Genomic DNA, 19488 nt, shown 5'->3' on the forward strand with positions numbered 1-19488 from the left:
ATTCAAAGATAACTAGTGCAGATATTTGGCCCTTTTCCAATAGTACAGTGGAATATTTGGCCCTTTTTCGATTTTAATATTGGTATACTTAGAATACCATACTCCCTAGTTTGATCTGCATATTCTATATAGGTTGCTGGATATTTATATAATCTAACAATATTATCATTATTTAATATATATGTAGGGGTGTACATAGGTCGGGTTGGTTTGGTTTTTACCAAACCAAACCAAAATTGTCGGGTTTTTATACTTATAAACCAAACCACACCAAATGAATAATAGTCGGGTTTTTTTGGATAGTTCGGGTTTCTCGGTTTTTTTGTGGTTCAACGTGAATCATCTTACATAAAGCAGATTGACGCAGTTAGAAACTTAAAATGTATAGATAACAATGAACCTGCTTCTTTAAAAATATCCCTCATCACCATTATGCGATGGTATATACTTCACTATATATACTCCGGTCCAGCATATATATAAGCCCAGATCCCTGAAACTAGAACTGCATGACGTTGTAATATAATTGAGAATGAAATCTCTAGAAATAAGGTTATAATGTAAATGTAAAACCAGTCTAAGTAATCCAAGCTGTTCGATCATGCCAATAAGATAACCAAGTCAACTCTGTTAAAATTGGTGAACGAACAAACACTAGCTGCAGCTATAAGGTCCATAATCAGGAAGTATACTCAATTGGCAAACTAAAATGTCTCCTCCACATGTTGGCAAATTAAAGGATGTCAAATGCAGTTAGTCACACAATATGCTCTCGAGACAATCTGCGTTTCCAAAATTGCTAGTACAAGGAATACCCTGGAAAAGCATATACGTAGTCATTTTCAACAAACTGCTATTCTATGAAAGAGGAAGCTTGTGCATTTTCACTTCAGATCACCACTTATGCTATTCATATGACTAGACAAAGTTAAAGAGACGTATATAAATTATATTATAAAAATATTTTTATGTATAAAATAATTCTAAAATTATAGTATAAATGTAATCTCGGGTTGGTTTGGTCTCAGGGTTGACTTGTTTTAGTTAATACCAAACCACTTATAGTCGGGTTTTTTTATTAAAATACCAAACCGAATCAAACCAAACCACTAGTCGGTTTTTTTTTTCGATTTATCAGTTTGGTGGGGCTTGCGATTCGATTTTGTTCACCCCTATTTAATATATTGAAGCCAAAGGGGAAGGATTGGAAAGCCTTTAAGCAACGGTAAAATTGTCTGTGTGTGACCTGTATGTCACAGATTTGAGCCGTAAAATCACTGATGCTTGCATCACGATGGAATGCTTATATTACTCCCCTTAGAGTGCGGCCCTTTTCCCGGACCTTGCGCGAATGTGAGATGCTCTTGTGCCGTGCTACTCCGCCCTTTCTTTATTAATTGTAGAGGGTGATTGAAAAGAATAATCCTAGAGATGAGTCTTGAACTTTTGACCTCGCTGCACCATGGGCAAAACTTAAATTAGACTTCTAATCTTAAAGGTTCGCCTATGAGGCAAGCCGGGTCAAAAATTCATGATCACCCCACTTTCAAGGTCATTTGTTTTAAGGGTAAAAAACATATATGTACATATATAGTAAGAGGGTATATTTATAGAAGATGACGATACTTTCAGTTTACAGAATATATCAATAGATTTGTTACAAAATTTATACGAATCAGGTAAATAAAAAAGAAACAAATAAAACACATTAAATAGGTAAGGAAACTGCTTTTCTTATTTTATCCATTTTTCTCTCTTCATTCAAAATTAATAGATATTGTTCCTTGATTTTCTCCAACTTTTGCTTCCTTATTTCATCCACTTTTCTCTCCATTCAAAATTAAGAGATATTGTTCTCTAATTTTCTCCAACTTTTACTCAAAAAGTCCATTTTAATTGGTCATTTTTATGTACAAAGTTCATACACCAGAAAACATATATGTATAATTTTTGTATGCCATATGTATAACTGTATAAATTGGTTATAATTTTTATATATGAAATATGTGTAAAACATTTATGTGTATTTTGATTATGATAAAGGACATATAAATGGTATAAAATCTAATCAAAGTATGTATAAATTTTGAGAAAATATGTATGATAAATTTGTAATTGATACAAACCAGATTCCATTCAAAGTTCACACAATTTAAAAATAAATATATATAAATTTTTGTATGCAATATGTATAACCGTATAAATTCGTTATAATTTTTATGTACTATGAAATATGTATAAAAGTTATATGTATATTTTGATTATGATAAAGTACATATAAATTGTATAAAATCTTATCAAAGTATGTATCGATTATGAGAAAGTATACACATATATATATATATATATATATATATATATATATATATATATATATATATAAGTTTTCGGATTGATACAAACCAGATTTCATACACATATCAGTTTTCAACATTTTTAAGACTAATTCATATCGAATTTATTCGCATTTCATACACATTGTGCCGCATATATGTAAAAAATGATATATAGCAGATTCCATACATATAATGAAAACTACAGTTTTCAATATTTTTGAAAACTACAGTTTATATAAATTATACAAATTTCAAACACACAATGATCACACATATCTCAAAACGATACAAACCAATATTTATATACAATTAATACACAGGTCAGTAATCAAAAATACTTTGTAATATTGGTTTGAAAATTTATACTAGGAGATAAGATGAATTTTAGGTCTGGAAATGGTGTCTATCATAGAGGGAGAGAGAGAGAAAGAAGAAGAAGAAGAAGAAGAAGAAGAAGAAGAAGAAGAAGAAGAAGAAGAAGAAGAAGTTGATTGGTAACTATCTTAAAATTAAGCTCACATTTAAAATCAGATTCTCTTCCTTAAAAAAAGCCCAAAATCGTGGGTATCCCCTTAAGCTCAAATCTGGTATACTTTGTAATTTTGTTGGTATATTTTGTAAATAAAGAAAAGTATCCTTATGTTTTGTAATATACAGTCTTAAGTAGTATTATTAGGTCATTTCCCTTATTTTAATTTCCTATACTTTAGTCGGGTGGGCTACAAGCCTGTTTGTAGATTCAGCTGAACATGGTAGCTTTGGCCCACACCCTGTATTTATGTTTTAAGATCTACATAATGTGTATTATTCAGAACCCAATAAACTGTCTTTTGTAGAATCCAGAACCTATAAATTTAAAATCCTAACTCCGCCTTCTGATTGTAGCAGGTAATTATGTGCCTTATTTTACAGGTTAGAAACTTAGACTGTCATGCAGAGCTAACTAATTATTTTGAGATGACTATCGATGTATAAAAGTTATATCAACATCAAATATTGTTAGCATAGAAACTAATAAGAAAAGACACCAAAAGGAACTAAACAATAGTTCATGGTGTGCTCAAAACCTGGAATTTATATAGAACAGTTCGAAAAACTAATTAAAACTTGAAAATAAGATAATCGAGAACTGTGTGTAATGGAACTAAAACGCAAATAGATGCATGACTAGGAACGAAAAAAAGTAGTAGTCCTATTAATTAGCTGAGGTAATCTTTTTAGATCAAAATTAAGTAAAGCCTGGAGTTTACTAATAAAACGTCCACATGTTAGGGCTACTCAAAGCACACGTTCTATTACGTTGCCGACTTAACAACTACGTACCATATATGGAATAGTCATAACTATAAAAAAAAAAAACTGATTGTCGACATAAAAAAAAATGTTTTTATTGAAAACAATTTAATATTTGCTCAATCATTGTCCATTAGTCCTAATGACGTTGAATACACTGAAAGTGGCCATCTCTCTTTTGTCCATATTGGAATTCAATAAGCCACTTTAAACTAAACTAAAGGCTTTATCTCCGTTGACTGTTTCAAATATTATTAGACGATACTAGTAAATAGACAATAGTAGTATCTATTTGGGTATGGCTCTATATAACTAAGTGACCTTTCCTATACATATATTGGCCAGTTAGTAACCTATACCTCACAACTCTCTTTTCCTATTCTTTTTATGCCTCCTTCACCACCACAAGTTCTAAAGAATGCTTTCTCTTATTTGTGTACTCAAAAGAATGAGCAATCCAACTAGAATAAAAACTAGGTTTATGCAAAATTTAGCCTATGATAGAGGCTAAATATATCTATAAGCACATCCAATCAATTAAAACCTAAAAACTTTGTTTCCCTTTTTCTTTTTTTCCTTTTCTGTTTCCTCCTCCCTTGGGAACGAATAGTAGGGAACGCAGGAATTCCGGGCAACTTTCTATATTTCTTAAGGTTACAGGTGAAGCTGACTTTTCGCGGTAACTTGGATCGCTTGAACTCATATCTGGTAAAAGCCGTAGCCTAGTTGTGCCCACACCCCATTTGTTTGCAAACCTATTCTTGAGTCCTTGAGAAAGTGAATGGATATTGAAATGGACAAGGGGAAGAAGAATTCAAACTCAACGATACTCAAGAAATTGGAGCGATATTTATCGATGAAGAAAGGAAGTCCAACGATCATGTTGTCCAAGAGTAAATCATGGCACAGTGGTAGAAAAGCAAAGAGTCCAGTAGTACTGGCACCCCAAGGCTGTTTTTATGTGTACGTTGGGCCTGAGAAAGAAAAGTTCATAATCAAGGCCAAATATGCAAATCATCCATTATTCAAGATGTTGCTTGAAGATGCTGAGATGGAATATGGCTATGATAGCCAGGGACCCATTTTACTTCCTTGTGATGTCAATCTTTTTCACAAAGTATTGGGCCAGATGGATAGTGACAAGGAGATTAATGGGCCAGGGTGTGGATTTGCCTCATGTAGCCCATTTAGTCCTGCAAGGCGTTTGGGCAATGGAGAAATGGGCAAGGGTTATGGCTCTTATGGTATTCTCACTACACCAAGAATGCTCAAGCTCAACAGTTTTAACTGCATATGACTTTAGAGAGAAAATATTTCTCTTTGATCATTTTTTAATATGCATGTGGGACGTTTGTAAATTGCCTAAGTTGTGGGGTACTACTAGTTACAGTGAATAATATGTTTGTGTTCTTATTGTAAATTGCCTGGGGGCTGTGCTAATTAAGAAAACAAGTGATCACCACCCAGGGCTGCAGTGGGATGAATAAGATCCGTTCACCCTTAACAAATAGTCTCTAGTTCGAGTTTTGAGAAAATGAAAATATTCCTGATAGGAAAGAACCATATTGTTGTTTATGGTCGACAGGCATAATACAAAGCTCTTAACTTCCCACATGCTTCTCCATTCTGGATACATAAACATAAAGCACTCCACTCGCATGTGCTGAACACGTGACCCTTGTGCAACAACTTGCATGCTCGGCGTACTCTTTGTGCAAAACCCAAAGTTGGAGAGCGCATCCACATCCTATGAAATTTTCTTTACGTTTGTTTATGTATTATGCCAATCTAACACAATGGTTGAAGAACTACAGTGACTAAGATTTGGTTAAATACAATTATCCAAAATTTCAACATAAAACATCTGCAGATTCACATATTAAGCAAATATAAGTGCAGCAACAACAAGAAAACCTCATACCATACTTGACGCTTTGCAAAATTTGTTCAAGACCAACTCAATACACATTCTTAGTAGGCCACATCAGACATCTGAACAACTGTCAACTTTGATAGTTTTACATAAATACAAGAAATTGAAAACCATGATTTTAGGCATCATTTGTATGGTACAGGGTTTGTGTTAAAGAAATGCATATGTTGAACACTACAGAATAAGCAAAGATAAAACAAATGCCTTACATACAGACGAACCCAATCAGGGTCATCTTATATCCAGCTAAAAGTATAAATAAAAACAACTAACATGCTGTCTAGTATACCTTGTCCCTGTTCTTCTACTTGGCTCATATATTAAGCATCACTATCATCACCATACTTTTTTTTTCTTCATCCCCAGCCTCAGGGTCATCCCGTTCTTCCTCATGCTCATATTATTTATTAGGTAAAAGGGCCAAATTTACCCTGTATTTTGAGAAAAGGTTCATATTTTTCCCTAGTAAGTTGGTCTTATCAAACATGCCCTTACCGTTCATAAAGTTGTTATATTTACCCTCAGCCCTAACGTTTCTCCAACGTGACGTGGCCACGTCATTTAAAAATTTCCATGTCACCCGCCACATAAGCTGTAACATCCGTCTCCAACTTCTCAAACGACCCACCCATCTGACCCGACTCGCCGCCACCACCACCTCCGTTGGCCGCCACTATGGGGAAGGTAAGGGGAAGAAATGGTGGGTCTTGTTTAATTGGTGGAGAAGTTATGGATTTGGGTAAAAAAGTGGGAAAGTAATGGGTTAATTTTTAGTACATTAACCGGCGGCGGTGACAGTGGCCGAGAAGAAGAAGGAGAAGTAGTGCGATCTTCCACCGTAACTCGCTGCAACGCTGCCAACGATGATGCCGGAAATGGCAGTTACACTGTTTTTTCATTTATGAACATCAGTCTTATTTCCAATTTGAATATGCTAATTAATAAAGATTAACCAGACCCAGATCTTCTTCTTTTTTCGTGAAGCATAATCTCCAATTTGCTGTCCCTTTCTTTTTCTTTTTGCTGCATTTTAGAGCACTAAGTAGAGATCTAAGCTAATCTAATTTTGAAGTTATGGGTTTGGTAAAAAAGTGGGGAGGTGGAGGCGGCCAACGCAGGGGGTGGTGGTGTTGGGTCGGGTCAGATGGGTGGGTCGGTTGAGAAGTTGGGGACGGGTCCGTTACAATTTATGTGGCAGGTGACATGGAATTTTTAAATGACGTGGCCATGCCACGTTGGAGGATCGTTAGGGCTGAGGGTAATATAACAACTTTATTAAGAACAAGCAATATAAGGGCATGTCTGATGCAAAGACCTGATTACAGAAAGTTCATGTTACATGTATTTAACGCAACATCACTTTTAAAATCCCTTCTTTCAGAATATTTGCGTCTGCTGCATAGTTTCTTCATTGCTGGGCTCAGTAAATTTTATGAATTTCCTATTTATTACATCAGTGGTTATAGCTTTCACCTCCCCTTTCCTAGGCTACCTGAAATGAAATCAAGCTACGGGGTCAGTCACCAAATGAGAGAGCAGTGCTATCCGTTATTTTAATAAGAACAAGCAATATGAGAGTTTCCTGGGTCATACCTACTTGCCGGATGATATCAGATAAAGTTCCCTGAATTTCGGAGAGTGCAACAGACCTGATTAGTAAGAAAAGTTCATGTTACATGTATTTAACGCAACATCACTTACAGAATTAAAATCCACTTCTTTCAGAATATTTACGTCTGCTGCATGAATTTCTTCATTGCTGGGCTCCGCGTTGGCCTTCTTGTCACTTTTTTTCTTTTCCTATTCCATGAGATTTTGAAATAACTTTAAAAAACAATAGAAGATATATAAACTACAAAAGAGATTCAGAGTTGTAATTACCTTGCACATTTATCCCTGAATGCTAAATATTATAGGTGAAGATATTGGATGATCACCGACATATTAAAAGTTCAATAGAATGGCATATCATTTTAGTTGATTGAAGACGCTAAAGGGGCCACTCAACATTATATGACGAAACACCATTCCTCAAACCAACATCTCAAGAATATAACAAATAATGTAAAGTCCCCATCTTAACGAATTAAACGGGCATATAGAATCACTTGAGAATAAACAGAAGGTTACTCCCCTTTTCAGAAACCTTAGCAGGTTGGTTGATTTTTTCTTGTTTGAAGCATTTCCCTTCGCAATCCCATTTTCTTCTGTATGACTTTTCTTTTCGACTTTTGTTTCTTAGGTAAAGCTAGTGAATCAGCACCACCAGAAGAACCTATTTTGGAAGCTCTACTTGAAGACACTAAGCAAGGAAACATTTATCATCATGAGCGGATTAAGCTGCCTATCGCGGTAAGAGACAACTAAACATTTATAACACTGAAAATGGCAATTCACTTGAGAATGAAAAATATCACAAATATAATAGAGTTAATTCAATACCGATCGATGTATCACGTATCAAACAAACGTAATGTCTAAGAGGTGACTTGTCTTCTTTTTGGTTGGGGAATTACACAATCAACGGAGATGTACTTATTTTCTTAAAAAGCGGGCTCTCATTGTCTAGTATTTTGGTAATATTAACTATATTTAAAAAAAAAAAAAAAAAAAAAAAAAAATCGTAGAACATTCAATTATAGTCAGCAAGAGAAATGCAGATGTTACTATCTATCTTTCTGTTATTTAATATACTAAAACAATTGCAAATTAAACCCACTCCAACAACACCAACAAATTGTCAAGCTTCTTGAACTTGATTTAGATAATACTTTTTTTAGTATAACGTGAAGGGAAGACACTGGCCAATACCCGAATATGCTAAAATTGTGACTATTGCGTGTCAACTCCATCTGTGTTTTCAAAATTTGAATCTTGGTATATACTTTATTTTTCTTCAACTATTGGTATATACTGAACATATTCCCCGGGTCTGCATATTCTAGCTAGGTTGCTGGATATTTATACTTTAAGAAATGGTACGTGGCTACGGATCGTTCAACAAGAGAAAAGTTTAACTACAAAAGAAAAATGAAATTAATCCACGTACATTAACAGTACTATTAATGTTTTAACCTATTCCAGTAGATAATTACGTGCCTTATTTTTTACGTTAATATCACTCCTTATGGACAGCTACCTGTTATTTTTAGGTAACCTGGCAATGTATAAAAGTAAACGTCAAATGTTGTTAACATAAAAACTACTGTAATAATAAAAGACGCCAAAAGGAACTAAATAATAGTTCAGTACGGTATTCAATCTTGGAGTTTACATAGAACTTCGAAGAACTGAAACTTGAAACGTAGATAATCAAGGACTATGTGTAATAGAACTAAATGCAGATAGATACATGAATAAGGAACGAAAATAATTAGCTGATGTAATCTTTATAGATCAAAAGTAAGTAAAGCCTGGAATTTACAATGTCCACAGGACCACAAATTAGTGCTACTCAAATCACGCGTTCTTTTACGTTGCCGACTCAACAACTACATGAGTACTATTTATGAAATAATCAAAACAATAAAAAACCAAAAGTGAATGACATAACAAAATAAGAATGCAACTTATCATTTGTTCAATCATTTGTCCATTACTCCTAGATGTTGACTTCACTGAAAGTGGCCTTCTCTCTTTTGTCCTCAATTTAATAAACCATACCCTTCTTCAAACTAAACTTTAATTTATCCCCGTTGACTGTTGGAACTTGGATGTATCATTAGAGGATATAATAAATACGTACTGTAGTATCTATTTGGGTATGGCTCTACTCCATACAACTTAGTGACCTTTCTTATACATAAATTAGCCAGCTAGTAACTAGCTCACAACTCTCTTTTCGCATTCTTTTATGCCTTCTGCATCACCACCACTTCTCAAAAATTCGCATCTGTTATTTGGATGCTCAAAAGTATGAGCAATCCAACTAGAATAAAAACTAGGTTTATGCTAATTTAGCATATGATAGAGGCTAAATATATCTACAAGTCCATCCAATTTTTATTTATTTTTTTCCTTTTCTTTTTGTTCCATCCTTTCATTTGAACTCTTGAGTTCTTTAGAAAGCGAATGGACAGTGAAATGGCCAAGGGAAAGAAGAATCCAAACTCGTCGATACTCAAGAAAATGAAGCGTTATTTATCGATGAAGAGGAGAAGTCGAACGAATTTGTTGTCCAAGAGCAAATCATGGAACAGCAATGGCAAACCAAAGAGTCCAGTAGTACTTGCACCCCAAGGCTGTTTTTATGTGTACGTTGGACCCGAGAAAGAGAAGTTTATAATCAAGGCAAAATATGCAAACCATCCATTGTTCAAGATGTTGCTTGAAGATGCTGAAATGGAATATGGTTATGATAACCAAGGACCAATTTTGCTTCCTTGTGATATTAATTCTTTTTACAAAGTATTGGGCGAGATGGATAGTGACAAAGAGACTATTGGGCCAGGGAGTGGGCTTCCTTATGGCTCATGCAGCCCATTTAGTCCAGCTAAGCGTTTGAAGATTGGAGAAATGGGCAAGGATTATGGCTCTTATGGGATTCTCACTACACCAAGAATGCTCAAGCTCAACAGTTTTAATTAGGTGGCCTTTTAATTAACTGTATATGAGAAGTCTACTAAAAAGGAATATTGATTTGTGGTCCTTTTGTTTGTTTTTTTTTTGTGCGGATTGCCCTTCAAAAGCACTGGTCTTTAATTTTTGTCCCTCAAATTTGAAATCTTTAGTTTTTGGCCTTTGCCTAAAAATCTATGGGTTTCGGGTTCGTACCCCCGCTCAGAAAGAAAAAAAAAATCGCAAGGCAGAGGTTTAGATTCACTAGGCAGAGTTTGCCTCTGCCCTATCGTGCATAGTTTGCCTTATGCCTGAAGGCAAACTCTGCCATAAGGGAGAGTTTGCAGGAGTTTATGCTTGATGGCTTGCAAAACTATGCCTAAGGACTAACTTTGCCTTGCAAAACTTCGGCTTGCAGGGAGAGTTTTGCATTCAAAATTCTGCCTGCAGGTAGAGTTTGCGAGCAAACTATGCCTGATGGCTTGCAAAACTATGCTTAAGGCCTAACTTTGGCTTGCAAAACTATGTCTGAGGCCTAACTCTGGCCTGCAAAACTCTGCCTGAGGCCTAACTTTTGCCCGAATAGGCCTAACTTTGCTACAAAATTCTACCTTGCGATTTTTATTTTTATTTTTAACTAGGCCGGGGTTCGAACCCCAAACCTCATGGTATTAGACGAAGGGCAAAAATTAAAGACCACCCCAAAATAAGGGCATTCGTGCGAATTGCCAGGTCTTTTTGAATATGCATGTGCGTGTAAATTGCACAAGTTGTGGGGTACTATCAGTTGTAGTTAGGGGTGTCTAATTATCAGGTTGGGTTGGATTTGGGAGGGTTAAAATGAGCCGAATTAATAAATGAATGGGACAAAAGTTATTTGGGTTGAAATTGACTAAAAAAGGGTTCAAACCCAACCCGTCCAATTTTATTAAGTTTTAATTTCTTTGTTTGTTCTTTTATAATTTTTTAAATTTTAATAGCACTATTTTTGCGTTATTATATTCATATATAAGATATCAAATAAAAAAATATCTTTCTGAAATATTTTGACAAGATTTCTATGGGTCAATTTGAGATAGATATCAATCCAATGTTTAGTTAATTGCATTTAGCTCAACTTGGGATAGGGATATATATCAGTTCAATGTTTAGATGGGCTAAAATGGATTGGACTAAAATGGATGGGTCAATGACCAACCCAAACTTGAAGGGTTATGTTTTTATGGGCTAACACAAGAAAGCTAATTAAGAAAAAATGTAATGACCGGTTGACCACCAAAGGTTGGTGGTGGGATGCATAAAGATCTCAGGTTGAGTCCTCAAAATGAAAAAGTTCCCAATAGGGAGATACCAGGTTGCCACATCGGATAGTTGATTAAAGAACTATTAAGTGGTCGTTTGGTGCATGGCCAAAATTATCCCGGGATTATAATCCCGAGACTAATTTATCCTATATCTTGGGACTATTTTATACCATCTGGAGATGGTATAGATGCCAATTTTAAAGATTTAATATAAAATAGTAGGGATAAGTGGTATAAGAAAGTATATCCAAAGGTTGGTGGTGGGATGCATAAAGATCTCAGGTTGGACTCAAAACTGAAAAAGTTCCCAATGGAGATGCCACATCGGATTTATCTTTGTTTGGTGCACAAGCGATTATAAATTTATCTCAAATAAATTTATACCTTCTACCAAACATATACAAAAATCTAAGATTGAATATAAAGCTTTATACCATGCACCAAAAGATAATGATTAACATTTGGCTAAACACAATTATCCAACTGAATTCAACATAAAACATCTGCAGATTCACATATTAAGCGAAGCGCAGCAAGAGTTTGAGGCTTCCATAATTTTGTTCAAGACTAACTTAATACACATTTTTGCCATACCATACATCTGACCAATTGTCAACTTTGATTGTTTTACATAAATTACATAAACACAACAAATTGAAAACTACGAGTTCAGCATCAGATGGTAGAATGTTTGCTTTAAAAGAAATTCAAAGGTTAACTATAGAATAAGCAAAGATAAAAGAAATGCCTTACAGACCAACCCATTGGGGCCACCATCTTGTAAGTTATATCCAACTAAAATTATAAATGAAAACAACCAACGAGCTGTATGGTACCATATCACTATCCCTTATACTTGACTCATAAACTAAGCATCACTATCATCACCTTCATTTTTCTCTTCATCATCTTCATCCCCAGCCTCAGGGTCATCCCCTTCTTCCTCATCACTCATGTTATTTATTACATCGGTGATTATAGCCTTTACCTCCGCTTTCCTATGCATCAAATCTATATCGAAATGGCTACCTGAAATGAACCCCAACTACGCAGTCAGTCACCAAATGAGAAGCAGTACTATTAATTTTTTAAGAACAATCAATATGAGAGTTTCTTAGGTCATACCTAGTTGTCGGATGATATCAGATAAAGTTGCCTGTGTTTCGAAGAGTGCAACAAACCCGATTAATAAGAAAAGTTCATGTTCATATGTATTTAACACAACAAGTATTACTTACCGAATTAAAATCCACTTCTTTCAGTATATTTACAACTGCTGCATGAATTTCTTCATTGCTGGGCTCTGCCTTGGCCTTTTTGTTGCTTTTTTCTTTTCCTATTCCAGAAGATTTTGAAACAACTTTCAAAAATGATAGAAGACATAAGACGAATAAGGGACTCAGAGATTTAATAAACTTGTATGTTCATTCCTGAATACTAAATATTTGTAGGTTAACATCAGATTTTGGATGAAAAAGCTCAATAGAATGGCATATCATTTTAGTTGATTGAAAATATTGAAGAGGCCACTCCACATTGTATGATGAAACTCCATTCCTCAAACCAATATCTCAAAAACAAAACAAAAAACATAGATTTTTTATCTTTATAAAAGAGGAATAAAAGAGCTTATATTGAATCACCAATGAATAAACAGAAAGTTACTCACCTTCCTTCTCAGAAACCTTAACAGGAGACTTGGTTGATTGTTTCTTGCTTGAAGCATTTTCCTTCACAGTCCCATTTTCTTCTTTATGACTTTTCTTTTCAACTTTTTGTTTCTTAGGTGATGCTAGTGAAGCAGCACCAGAAGCACCTCTTTTGGAAGCTGTGCTTGAAGACACTTTGGTAGATTTAGTCGAACTTTTGGGGGATTTAGCAGGGTTATCCTTTTTCACAGACTTGGGCTTCTCTATAACTTTCTTTCCAGAATCCTTCTTTAAAGAAACATTCCCATTAGACTTCTTTTTCTTTGGTTTCTCTTCCTCTTCCTCTTTCTCTGAACCACTCTCTGCCTGATTACTTCCTACTTCTTTCCCTTTAGACTTCTTTTTCTTTGGTTTCTCTTCCTCTGAACCACTCTCTTCCTGATCACTTCCTACTTCTTTCCCTTTAGACTTCTTTTTCTTTGGCTTCTCTTCCTCGTTCTCTGAACCACTCTCTTCCTGATCACTTCCTATTTCTTTCCCTTTAGACTTCTTTTTCTTTGGTTTCTCTTCCTCTTCCTCTGAACCACTCTCTTCCTGATCACTTCCTACTTCATTGGCTTCCTCATCATCATTGTCATCCCCGGATTCATCTCTGGTACTCAATAGTTCGTCATCAGATTCTTCTTCCTCTATTTTGGGCGACCTCTTGCGCTTCTCCCCTGAAGATTTCTGATTCTTCTGCTTTGAACATAAGAGAAGAATCACATTTCCAGCAAGACATATGACAGGCATTTGCAGAAAAAACAACAGCTAAAATTTCAAGATGTGCCCAATTATGTATCGGCAATTACACACCCTCAGCTTGTGAAAACAAAGTTTTAAGGCAATAGATGAAATCAAGTATAGTTTTCTCTTTTAGGGCACATTGGAATCAAGCAATCTACAACTGATAAAATTAGAAAGACATGTATCAACTTACTCTATATGCATTTGATAATATACTATTTTTAGCATCTCTCTATTCCAACATGCATTGAAGAAGAAGTATATACAAATTTCAAAATAATAAAGGTTTCTTAAGAATGTGATTGTGCCACTTGTTAGTCTTAAAACCCTAACCATTATTGTACCCCTTTAGAGGTAAACTGATGTTGTTCTATAAGTTATATACGTATAGGGAGTCCATAAGATCATTTATGCTGGGTAAAAGCAGCCTTTAAAAGTCCCTGGATTGACAGATAATCAATTTTCCTGGTAGCCATTGATCCTAAACTCTCCCCTTTTCTTTATCACTTGCCACAAGCAGCAGGAGCATCACTTAGAGTAGTATGTCTGTCCTCTCTCCATGAGAGTGTTTCTAAGAAGAATGTTGAGGAAAGGACGAAGACACTATGCTTTCAAAGCCTCATTCCTTTTCCCTCCTAAAGTCAAAGGAATTTAGGGCTATCAGTTTCAAAAAGATTCTACAAAGATCCATAGCTCAATCACAAGTTGGATGAACCAGAAAAGTGAGATTCCCTATTCCGATTATCATGTCTGAAAAGAAGTTATTCGTTCTTTTTCTTTCTTCTTTTCTTTCTTTTTGGACAATAGAATTTAAAAGTTCTCAATTTGTTTTTTGGACAACAGCGGTGGCCAGACTAATTTGCACATAACTCAACTTTTCCACCAAATACTTGCATCCTCCTTCAATACAAATACAGAGTAACTCCACCTACCAAGACATAGGAAGATGCGAAGAAATAACCTAATTGCTAATTATTTTGCCTTTTCTGGGAATTGATTGTCATGCAACACCATTCGGCGCAAAAAATACAGAGGCTTACAAAAACCATTACTTTGAAATTCAGAGTAATAATATTGTAAAACTACAATTTTTTTGCATTATCAGGCTGTAGTCCCTTTGAAGAGAAGGAAGTTATTAAAAGAGCACTAACCTTTGCTGCAGCTTTGTCTGCAGAACCTTTGCTTTTGGAAGTTTTGCCCTTCGATTTTCGCTTCTTACCCTTCTGAGATCAACATGAAACATAATAATAGGAATAACTACACTATGATAAACATATGACAAAAGGATATCAAAGTCAAAACAAAAGTCAACACCATGAAAAAGAGGAAGCAGAAAATGCAGGCTCAGCTGTACCTGTTCCTTCTCAGCAAGCAACGAGTCGGTCGTACTATGAGGAGATACCAAGAAGTCTAATAACTTGACGGTGAGCTCATCCTGCAAATTGAAATATTCAACAATAATAATTAGCAGAACATACATTTGCTGTAGTGGATAAGACAGCAAACAGCAAAGCCATTGTTAACACATGCCTTCCTTGCTGCAGATCTACTAATTGGGATATTGAGTATATCACAAAAAAGCAGTAGCTTTTCTTTGACACACTTGTCAAGCTTCTCTTTGATTTTTGCCCTCTGTTTTTCCTGTTGAGAAAGAAACAGAAATTACACAAAATACATGCCATTCATGTATCATAAAGTCATTTGATGTTATTACTTCTGTAAACCATGCCAATATGTCAAATCGCCAAGAAAAAAGAAAAAAAAAGAACAATGATGAATCACGAGATATAGGAAAGGAGAGAGACTAACTACCTCATTTTCGACCCAAACATATCCAGAAAACTGCCCTATGTTTTTCTTCACATTTTGTGCCTGCAAATGACAAGGACTTCATTTAAGACTTAAAAGATTAGGAAGCAATACTACCATAACCCAAAAATTACACGGTTGTGAGTTGAAGAGATGGATAGAGAGTGTGCAAGAAGGGGCATCAAGGTTTAGGCCTTTAGGGATTAAAAAATGCAGGCGTGAAGAAGGCTATGACCTTTGTTTTCTTGCCATAAAGGATACTGTGAAGTGTCTGCAGGTTGTCATCCGATTTTCTCTTGGACAACATATATGCCACTGAAATATTTCACAATAAAATAGTTGTCAATGGAATTATTTACACACAATGTTGTTCCATAAATTTACTCATACCAAAAGAAAGGCAAAAGACAATCAAATGTAAATAAGCGAACACAAAAATAAATTCCATGAGCATGACGAAGAGATAGAATAACTCAAAATTTGCTAGTACATAAAATAGATAACCAGACCACAAGAGAGGGAGTAAACCTAAATAATTTAATATGTCTAACCGCTACTTCCTCTCGTTGTCTTAATAGATCCTTTTGTTTTGTAGGTAAGTCATATTGACGAATCCTATTCTAGAACCAGGTACCAAGAGCAAAGGCTTAAAAGGAAGATTAAAGACAGTGTCATAAGATAGTACGACACAACAGATTATGAAAAATGTTGGATATCAAGTATAAATTATGCAGCTAGTAGTCAGTCAACCTGAGCTGGTAACAAAGCTGCATGCAGTATCTGTGTCGACAGATATGCAAATATAAACTTTTTATACGATCATACCTCTTTATTTCTTTATAACAAAGATCATACCTCTTATTTGAGAAGAAAAAATAAAAGAAAAGAAACAAACTGCTGTACTTAAGCTAGGTTGTTCCATTCTTCCAGTGAGTCAAATGGGATTTGTTAAGCACGCCTATTTTTCTGTGATGTCTGTATACTGTCCTATGCTCATATGGATATTAGAAAAAGTAAAGGGTACAATCCCTCCTCTTCGAAAGAAATAAACTAGGGGTAAATGAAACAAAGCAATAACCTCACAATGTTCATTACTCATCAAAGTTAGAAACACAAGCAACTGCTGCAAAATATAATTAGCAACCAGCACAAACTGAAAATACAAGAATCAAAACACAAGAAGCATATGTTACAATCTCAGTGGCAAGAGAACTAAATGGATGTTACAATCTCAGTGAATATTCGCCAAGTGGTATTTAACTAAACCTTGTTTGTTCTCTAAGATAATATTGATTTCATATACATAAAATCAAACAAAGCAAAGGCTGACTCCAATAAGGGAAAAAGTGATTCTGCAATAAGAAAAAGTTGTACCATTTGGGATGTCCTTCAGCTGAGTACCTTGACCCTGCATTTAAACACCAGAATAATAAGAGGGAATTCCAAAAAAAAAAAAAAAAAAATTGAATGCTAGTAACATTTATGCTAAAAATTGAAATAAGACATTACAATAGCACTTGTTCCCAAGACCGAACCACAAAACTTGCAAGAAAGTGCCACACAATTATCTAGTTCCCTCGGTTCAATTTCTTAGTTGAAGGAATACAAAGAAGGGACAGGAAACCAACCCTTAACAAATTGAAAAGGTATAGTGATACGGGCAATAGTATGATAATATCAGAAATGAGTCTTCTGAGGAATTTAGTCAGTTCTTTCTTTTTCTTTCTATGCGCAAATTACCTTAGACGTCAAGATAGAACATGCAATGAGCAAGGATCTTAATTGTCTCCAAAGAAAGGATAAAACATCAAAACAAAAGGAAAGAATGTGCACTAGAATTGGTGCATAGCTATTTTTTCTTAGTCTTCTTTTCACAGGGATATTAATGATTCCACTTTTCTTATAACCAGAACTTACGGTACCTTTTTCCATCTTCTTCAATGTATCAACAAAAACCAAACTTTGACAAAAAATAAATGAATCAAGAAAATCCAAAACAGATCAGAGGCAGGTTGCTAAAATAGTCATAACATTATGAATCCTCTAAACCCAAAATGGTCATGGATATCAAAGATCCTCATATTTCTAGTTTGGCAGATCAGTCCTTTATTAAAATTAGTTTAACTTTTGAATATACAACCATAGCTAGTTTGATATTGAAGCATAATTGATCAATAAAACCAGATAAAAGCCTTGCCTCTCATTAATTAGTACTCCCTCTATCCCAACTTATGTGACACAATTGGAATTTCGACATTCAAACTTCTAAATTTTGACGTTGAATTAATACATACAATCTTTAAGTTTTTTTTTTGACATATTTAAAATCTACACAAAAAAATACTACCATAAGTCACAATATTTAACAATTTAAAGGGCATACGAATAAATTGCAGTCAAAAAATTTCTTGGAGATCCAAACTGTATCACATAAATTGGGATAGAGGAAGAGGAATAGCAAAAAAGATCCTTCCTTTATCTCTATAACAATGAAGTAAGTAAATTTTCTAAATTATACCTTGTCAATTGTTAAAGGCTTAGTTGCAGAACCTCTAGCAGCCAAAGACTCAAAATACCTCTCCACTGTCTTCCTTTCCCTTGTGGGCCTGGAACCCGGTGTTTTTGGGGAATTCCCATCGTCACTCTTCCCTTCCTCTTTATTATCTTCAACTTTTCTTTCTTCCTTTTCATCTTTTTTCTCTACTTCGCCATTCTGTTTTGCTTTCTCTTCTTGCTGGATTGTTTCTTTCTCTTCCAGGGTTTCTTTCTCGGCCGCCATGGAATTGATCTGTTGTAGGTTTTTTGCTTTGTGTGTTTAAAGAGAGAAAATAAATATTCTTGTGAAGGAGAGCAGTTGCATAAGAGGAGTAGTGTGTCGTGTTGGACCATATGTGTCACGAACTGCAAAATTTGCGGGAAATTTCTTTTGGAAAAATGGCGGGTAGATCTGGAGCCAAAAATAAAACAGGGGGAATTTTTTTGAATGAATTTCAAAATATTGCAGATCTTGGCTAGGGTGATTTCAATTTGCCCGCCAATGCCACGTTTTGTTTCAGGGTCAGCACTATTGTGACCTGCCCGTTTCATTTTTGGATTTTATGTAGAGAAATTTATCAAAATCGTCCTTAATGTACTATTTGGTCCTTTGTAACTATTTGGTCCTTTGTATAACGTAACGAATATAGTCCCTCACTGTATGCTAAAAGTTGACGTTTTTATCTTAAATAATCATAAAATTAACGGATGCCACAGAAAAGCTATTAAACTTTAACGGAGAAATCAAATTTCCAGCTGTAAAAATACAAAACATTAACGTTAATTTATGTGTATTAATTTAATTCGACACAGCTAAGAAAATTAAGATAATAATAGAATTGTAATATCAACTAAAGATACATATAATGAACTAAAATGTTAGTAATATAAATCAATAAGACAATCCAACCAAAAAAACACTAGAGAGAGCCTATTTAGTAGGCGTTTGGACATCTTGGTCGCTTTAACCCAAAAACCAAAATTATGTATTTCTGAACAACACCGCCTTTAGAAGCACCCACTAGGATCACCCTCCAGCCCCCTTTGAGCTGAAACACTGCAAAACTAAAGCTTATACTAGAGGTGGCAAAATTAAAATATGGTATAAGAATTAGAATGTTTTGATAGTTTTCAACTTGTGGGGTTTTTATATTTATAAGAGAAAATATTTTCTTAAAGATATTCAAATTACGTAAACATATGGTTTTTGAATACGTGATTTGAAACCATGTCCTCGAAGTTTGCAAAACTAGACATTTTGTTAGCTTATAGCATTTCTCTTTTTA

General features: G+C 34.8%; 3 protein-coding genes across 3 annotated transcripts; 2 read left to right on the top strand and 1 right to left on the bottom strand.

Moving 5' to 3' along the window:
- The first annotated feature begins 4410 nt into the window (after window positions 1-4410).
- Window positions 4411-4926, top strand: LOC132053988 (auxin-responsive protein SAUR71-like). Its single transcript, XM_059446075.1, has one exon. The coding sequence runs from the start codon at window positions 4411-4413 to the stop codon at window positions 4924-4926; it is 516 nt and encodes a 171-aa protein (XP_059302058.1).
- A 4707-nt stretch (window positions 4927-9633) lies between these two features.
- Window positions 9634-10149, top strand: LOC132053989 (auxin-responsive protein SAUR71-like). The gene has a single exon (XM_059446076.1). It carries the CDS (start codon window positions 9634-9636, stop codon window positions 10147-10149), a length of 516 nt encoding a protein of 171 aa, XP_059302059.1.
- A 1856-nt stretch (window positions 10150-12005) lies between these two features.
- Window positions 12006-18607, bottom strand: LOC132052544 (DEK domain-containing chromatin-associated protein 1-like). Its single transcript, XM_059444132.1, has 11 exons — window positions 18186-18607; window positions 17042-17075; window positions 15903-15982; window positions 15671-15730; window positions 15389-15499; window positions 15213-15293; window positions 15006-15081; window positions 13093-13791; window positions 12662-12759; window positions 12549-12579; window positions 12006-12452 (listed from the first exon to the last, which is right to left on the bottom strand). Exons 1-11 carry the CDS (start codon window positions 18444-18446, stop codon window positions 12292-12294), a joined length of 1692 nt encoding a protein of 563 aa, XP_059300115.1. The 5' UTR covers window positions 18447-18607; the 3' UTR covers window positions 12006-12291.
- Window positions 18608-19488: the final 881 nt, after the last annotated feature.

This window comes from Lycium ferocissimum, chromosome 4, assembly GCF_029784015.1.
Source record: "Lycium ferocissimum isolate CSIRO_LF1 chromosome 4, AGI_CSIRO_Lferr_CH_V1, whole genome shotgun sequence".
NCBI lineage: Eukaryota > Viridiplantae > Streptophyta > Magnoliopsida > Solanales > Solanaceae > Lycium > Lycium ferocissimum.

What these genes read in the sequence shown, in the direction of transcription:
- LOC132052544 (XM_059444132.1), bottom strand. Translation starts at nt 18,446, where the DNA reads ATGGCGGCCGAGAAAGAAACCCTGGAAGAGAAAGAAACAATCCAGCAA. An exon ending in TGCTTGCTGAGAAGGAACAG is followed by an intron (nt 15,082 to 15,212) that starts GTACAGCTGAGC and finishes TGTTGATCTCAG; the next exon opens with AAGGGTAAGAAGCGAAAATC. An exon ending in CAAAGCTGCAGCAAAGGTTA is followed by an intron (nt 13,792 to 15,005) that starts GTGCTCTTTTAA and finishes AGAAATCTTCAG; the next exon opens with GGGAGAAGCGCAAGAGGTCG.
- LOC132053988 (XM_059446075.1), top strand. Translation starts at nt 4,411, where the DNA reads ATGGATATTGAAATGGACAAGGGGAAGAAGAATTCAAACTCAACGATA.
- LOC132053989 (XM_059446076.1), top strand. Translation starts at nt 9,634, where the DNA reads ATGGACAGTGAAATGGCCAAGGGAAAGAAGAATCCAAACTCGTCGATA.